Below are 7,199 nucleotides of genomic sequence, written 5' to 3' on the forward strand. Positions count from 1 at the left end.
ATTTGGCGTGTTATTACACACCACGGTATGTTGTAGATACTGATTGTGCTGATCAGTTTTGTTTTGTTTTTCAACGACCTTTTATATTTATCACAACATCCACTATCATAATAATAATAATAATAATAATAATAATAATAATAATAATAATAATAATAATAATAATAATAATGATAATAATAATAATGATAATAATAATAGTAATAAATAATAATAATAATAATAATAATAATAATAATAATAATAAAAATAATAATAATAATAATAATAATAATAATAATAATAATAATAATAGTAATAATAATAATGATGATGAAGATGATGTTGATCACGATGATGGTGATAACGATGATGATGATGATGATGATGATGATGATGATGATGGTGATGATGATGATGATGATGAGGAGGAGGAGGAGGAGGAGGAGGAGGAGAAGGAGGAGGAGGATGAGGAGGAGGAGGAGGAGGAGGAGGAGGAGGAGGATTATACAATTCTTGGATGATGATGACGTTGAAGGGCCATAAGCCCCATAGGCCGGAGTGTATCCCGATGTATATAGCGTTATACAGACGTTAGAAATTGCACATCACCCTCTGGATTGGACATTGTTTTTGTTTGTTTTTAAGAGTTTTACGCCGCTTGCAACAAATTTAGGTCATATCAGCGCCAGTAAAAAGGATAAAAATTGGAAAGTAAAAACATTCTAGATGTACTAGGACTTGAGGAAAAAGTAAGACAAGGGAAATGATTCAAATAGGAAACAAATGTAGATTTCAAGAGCACACTATCAGTGTACTTAGTTTGAGATTACCTAAATGCTTCACCCAGACACCAGCACAAGATTCTTCTAAGAGGAATACACTCAAATGTTAACAAATCAAATGTTAAAATAAATTTTAAAATAACAGTACATAACAGAGAGATGATTTACAATTTTTTTTTAAATATCATCTCCCAACAATATAACTAACTATCTATATACTCTGGAAATAAATAAAAATCGATTGGTTACATTTTTTACTTTAATTATTTTTCAGCTTTGTAAAATAATTTTTAAAAACAACAACTTATGTACCATAAATGTTTCGGCTAAAATATTTTTTCAGTTTTAACGTGTTTTTTAAAAGACAGCCAAGGACATTTCCGGCAGGTCAGGACAAAATTATATCTATCCCAAGACAAGACAGAAAGCATTTTGAAAAATACTAACGGGGATATATATTCTTGATGAAGGAATATACTATAAATGATAATGATAAATCATTTGCTGACGGAATATACTATAAATGATAATGATAAATCATTTAATGAAGGAATATGCTAGAAAATGATAATGATAAATCATTCAATGAAGGAATATACTATAAATGATAATGATCAATCATTTGATGAAGGAATATACTATAAATGATAATGATCAATCATTTAATGAAAGAATATACTATAAATGATAATGATAAATCATTTGATGACGGAATATACTATAAATGATAATGATAAATCATTTGATGAAGGAATATACTATAAATGATAATGATCAATCATTTAATGAAGGAATATACTATACATGATAATGATAAATCATTTAATGAAGGAATATACTATAAATGATAATGATAAAACATTTGATGAAGGAATATACTATAAATAATAATGATAAATCATTTGATGAAGGACTATACTATAAATGATAATGATAAATCATATTGATGACGGAATATACTATAAATGATAATGATAAATCATTTGATGAAGGAATATACTATAAATGATAATGATCAATCATTTAATGAAGGAATATACTATAAATGATAATGATAAATCATTTGATGAAAGAATATACTATAAATGATAATGATAAATCATTTAATGAAGGAATATACTATAAATGATAATGATCAATCATTTAATGAAGGAATATACTATAAATGATAATGATAAATCATTTGATGAAGGAATATACTATAAATGATAATGATAAATCATTTGATGAAAGAATATACTATAAATGATAATGATAAATCATTTGATGAAGGAATATACTATAAATGATAATGATAAATCATATTGATGACGGAATATACTATAAATGATGATAAATCATTTGATGAAAGAATATACTATAAATGATAATGATAAATCATTTGATGAAGGAATATACTATAAATGATAATGATCAATCATTTAATGAAGGAATATACTATAAATGATAATGATAAATCATTTGATGAAGGAATATACTATAAATGATAATGATAAATCATATTGATGACGGAAAATACTATAAATAATAATGATAAATCATTTGATGAAAGAATATACTATAAATGATAATGATAAATCATTTGATGAAGGAATATACTATAAATGATAATGATAAATCACTTGATGAAGGAATATACTATAAATGATAATGATAAATCATATTGATGACGGAATATACTATAAATGATAATGATAAATCATTTGATGAAAGAATATACTATAAATGATAATGATAAATCATTTGATGAAGGAGTATACTATTGTATTTTATTCCATCGCCCTCCACGCCTCCAATTCCCTCATCCCACACCCCTACTCCCCTTCCCCAATTTCCAGCGGCAACATGCCTTTGGTGAGTTACACCTATGACTGGAGACCCTACCAACCCGCAAAGTAAATGATGATGCAACACGAGATAAAAGTTGCCGACAGTTTTGGGATCTGTCCTGGATCCATTATTAGTACGTGAATTCATGGAAATTATGAGCACGGCAAAATGCATAAATAGATAAATGAATGAATGAATAAATAAATAAATAAATAAATAAATAAATAAATAAATACATTTTAAATAATAAATAAGTAAATAAATATAAATCGATTGGCTAATTTTTTTCTTTAATTATTTTTCAGCTTCGTAAAATAATTCAAAAACAAAACACTTATGATGTTTCGGCTAAAATTTTCCTCCGTTTTAATGGGATCCTATTTTTAACAAGTTATTTAAAAGACTGCACCTTTGTTTTAAGCACATACGATATAGAGGGTCTAGATGTGTAGGAAAACTCCGGAGTCATAGAAAACATCCATGTGCTTCCATTTATATTTAAGCTCAAGATCTTCCGATCCACAGGTCAGCGACTTGCCTCTGAGCCATTTGTTCGTCCAAATTCTTCTTGAATAAAAATCAGATAAGACTGGAAAAACAAAATACTGATACTGATGTTTCGTTGCTTTTGTTGATAGATAATAATAAATAATAATAATAATAATAATAATAATAATAATAATAATAATAATAATAATAATAATAATAATAATAATAATAAAATAATAATAATAATAATAATAATAATAATAATAATAATAATAATAATAATAATAATAATAATAATAATAATAATAATTAATAATAATAATAATAATAATAATAATAATAATAATAAGAAGAAGAAGAAGAAGAAGAAGAAGAAGAAGAAGAAGAAGAAGAAGAAGAAAGTTTATTTGTATAGCGCCCAATCCAGTTGACAAAACAGTTCTAGGCGCACAAAATTGTAAAACATCATTAAAAACATTTTTGTACACACACCCATTTATACAAGTGTGCGCGCACACACTCACAACACACACACACATTCACCAAAACGTGCATATGCATACAGAGAGGAAAAATATCTGTTAACATGAATTCAGAATATTTTGGTCTAAAACAGTCTGTGCTATATAAATGCTTACTTTGGTGAAATATTCCAATAGATCTTGGCCGACGTGTACACATATGCAGGTCTGACATCCGAACCCGCTTTTTATTAAAATGAGCTTTTATATAGTGCAGTATCCACTAACGTGCTCCATGCGCTTTACAAGGGGTTCCTGGAAAGGACAACAGCAACACTTAACATGTGGGACGGGACATGACGCCTGTTAAGTGATATTACAATTTTTTCAGAGACAATGCTGTTAACGGCCAGGTACTTATTTTACACCTAAGTACGATGAGAGAATGTGAGACAAGAGCCTTTTCCAAGGACTCAACTATGCACCGAGCGTGGCTTGAACCCAGGACCTTCCGATCCGAAAGCGGGTGTCATACCACTAGACCACATAGCCGCACAATGGGCCTAATTTAACATTGTTGCAATGGACAATATTTTGCGTCATTTTTTTTGAGATTTCCATTACAACAATGAGCCAATTAGGTTATCAGACCTGCAAGTAAGTGCGTGTCGATCTCGCTGAACTATGACCCTACTGCAAAAGGAGCAATGAAGCGGAAGAGGTAAAACTCGTTAAAGCGCACAAATAGTTTCGTTACATTGGAACTAGAAATATATCAACACGAATTTTAAATTAGACCATACAGAATCTACCTAATGAATGTAAATTATAAAATAGTTTTTTTTAACATGTTGGAAGAGGAGAAAAATATTAAGTTTTCATGGACTAACAAGCCAAGGGACACAACTGCTGTTAATAAAGCCATCTTTGCTTGTCAAAGAGAAGTTGCACCCCTTGATATGAATTTGTCATCGTGAGAGGATTTCGCCCTGACATGGTAGAATGGGATTTTAGTCATACAGTATGTCCAAATTAAGCGTGTTTTGTTCTTGGGCGTCATAATGCGCTTGCTACACTTGAAGACCACTTAAAAATCATTCACCGTCAGATATCAGAAAGAGACGATCCAAATATAACTGCGGCTATGCGGTCTTGTGGTATGACACTCGCTTTCAGATCGGAAGGTCCTGAGTCCGAGCCTCGCTCGGCGCATAGTTGAGTCCTTGGAAAAGGTTCTTTATTCACCATACTCGGGTGTAAAAATGAGTAAAGCGTTGTCTTTGTCGGAAAAAAATTGTAACATCGCCTAACAGGCCTCATGTCTCGTTCTATACGTTCCGTGTTGCTGTGGGTCAGGGACCCTTTGTAAAGAAAGCGCTTTGAGCACGTTTAGTGGATATTGCGCTATATAAAAGCTCAAGTTTAAAAAAAAAATTACTGCAGGTATCTGGAGTTAAGTTTCGCTCCCAAGTAAAGTAAAACAAATACACGCCTCCAGACCTACCTACTACTATGAAATATTCGTAAAATGACGAAATGTTGGTTTCGATTTCAGACGTTCACGAGCATTTCGAAGTCATTAAAACACGTTGAAAATGAACGTTGATGTCAGACTACATCATTTAAGGGATTTTGATGTCTTATTTAATCATTGAAATAAATAGCAATGTGAAATTGGAATGTAAGCTTCAATTTAATATACGAAAACAGATAAAATGGACGTTTCGCCTTTCCTCTTTATATATATATATAAAAAACAATGAATGAAACACTACAGAGGAATGAGATAATGTGGTAGTGGCGTTGGTTTTGTTTATTGTTAAATTTTTAAATTGAGATTTTATATAGCGCTATGTTTACAAAATAAAATATATTCAAAACTAACAACTATGATAGTATGTTTTTGTTTTAAGGGTTTTACGGCGCTTGCAACACATTTAGTACATAATATAGAGATGATTTACAAGGAAAACAAGAGAACTGTCTCCCTCTCATTCAGCTCAGAATCTTTGTCAGGCCTTAGGAACAGATGAGCAATTAAAATTCAGAGCAAAGACGAGAGCAACATGGAAAAAAAACAAAACAAAGAAAACAACCCAAATACAAGGTGATAGAAGACAGCAATGCCGTGATAGGGAAGAAAGACGCATATCGGTATCTAGGTCAAATTGACATTTTCTGGGATTCACATACTTGAGAGAAAGGCGCATTTTTCTATCTGGGTTTGGTAACTCAATCGTTATAAATAAAAAAGCTGTTTCATTTTGAAAATATGCGACTTGACCTAATTTGGTTTAAATTCGTTTCGAGGAATGACAGATCGACGCATATTGAATGTGGATATGACAGAAGGTCGCATTTTGTAATATGCGTCTTTTTCTCTTGTTCGTCCACCGAATGACATAATTTGTCTTTCACAAAAAGACGCATTTCGGATATGCGACTTTCTGCCAAGATACTCTCCAAAAATTAAGATATATGCGTCCGTTTGTATTACGACTGGTGACGGTGAAAAGAACATATCATTGTTCTCCAATTTTCATCAAATAGTCAATCATCAAAGACGTACGAGGAACTTGCTGTTTTGGTGTGAATTCTTCATTTCCTCGGGTGAGTTTTATCTTTTTGCTATTCAAGTGATCAAAGATTCTATGTATATAATCATATAAGTACTTGTCATATATTAGTGAGGATGTTTAATAATTATTTGCTATTGACGGTTTATCTGTGTTTGTGATATTTAACTTAGACAAATGTTGATTTACATGCTAATAGCATTACTGTTATTGTTACTACATGTACTATATTTATGATTATTATTATGATGACAATTATTAATATTAATGTTATTATTATAATCATCATCGTTATATCACTATGAAAGTAGAAGTTGTAGAACAAGTAGTAGTCGTATCAGTATTAGCAGTTAAAGCATTTGTATGTACATTAGTAGTAGTAGTATTAGTAGTATTAGTAGTAGTAGTAGTAGTAGTAGTAGTAGTAGTAGTAGTAGTAGGAGTAGTAGTAGTAGTATCAGTAGTAGTAGTAGTAGTAGTAGTAGTAGTAGTAGTAGTAGTAGTCGGAGTAGTAGTAGTAGTAGTAGTAGTAGTAGTAGTAGTAGTAGTAGTAGTAGTAGTAGTAGTTAGTAGTAGTAGTATTCTAGTGTATCAAATAGTCGCCCACCCCCAATCCATTAATTTTCGGAATTTTCACGAACCTCCCCTCCCTCCTTTTGATCTTATTAAACTTAAATTTCATTCTTAAATAGACAAAATACAGTCCCTGTAATTTGCTGTGGTTGAATTCTTCGGTCAAACCCCCTTCTTTGGTGAAAATGAACCCCCCCCCCCCCCCCATCTCCCCCGGCTTTCTACTAAAGTGCGCACCCGCACCTTTCCATTGAAATTTGACCAAACTGCGCGACCCCCTTGCTTGGGATTAGGACAGTGGGAAAAATAATAAAACCAATCGGGCCTGAAAACCAACCTTGGACTGTGTCGGACTCGGTACCTTCTGAATCAAAGTGAAAACCTTAACTACTGAGACAATAAGTCTCTAGCTATGCATTCAATTAGCCCTCAATAACCTGTTTCAATATTCTTTTGGGAAAGGCAAGCAACTGTAACTCAATATCATATCATAACAACGTTACTTT

General features: G+C 31.4%; 1 protein-coding gene across 2 annotated transcripts in view; it reads left to right on the top strand.

The window, feature by feature from the left end:
• Positions 1 to 3,199, top strand: part of LOC144977849 (GLIPR1-like protein 1) — a 10,403-nt gene extending 7,204 nt beyond the window's left edge. For both annotated transcript variants that reach the window (XM_078923254.1, XM_078923255.1), the window contains exons 5-6: positions 1 to 25; positions 2,603 to 3,199. The exon at positions 1 to 25 is cut by the window's left edge and continues 91 nt beyond it. In XM_078923254.1, coding sequence (XP_078779380.1) covers positions 1 to 25; positions 2,603 to 2,663 — 86 coding nt within the window. In that variant the 3' untranslated portion in view covers positions 2,664 to 3,199. The remainder of the gene's footprint in view (positions 26 to 2,602) is intronic.
• The last annotated feature ends 4,000 nt before the right edge of the window (positions 3,200 to 7,199 follow it).

Source organism: Berghia stephanieae, chromosome 8, assembly GCF_034508935.2.
Source record: "Berghia stephanieae isolate SIO BIC M18660-M18661 chromosome 8, UCSD_Bste_1.3, whole genome shotgun sequence".
NCBI classification, from domain to species: domain Eukaryota; kingdom Metazoa; phylum Mollusca; class Gastropoda; order Nudibranchia; family Aeolidiidae; genus Berghia; species Berghia stephanieae.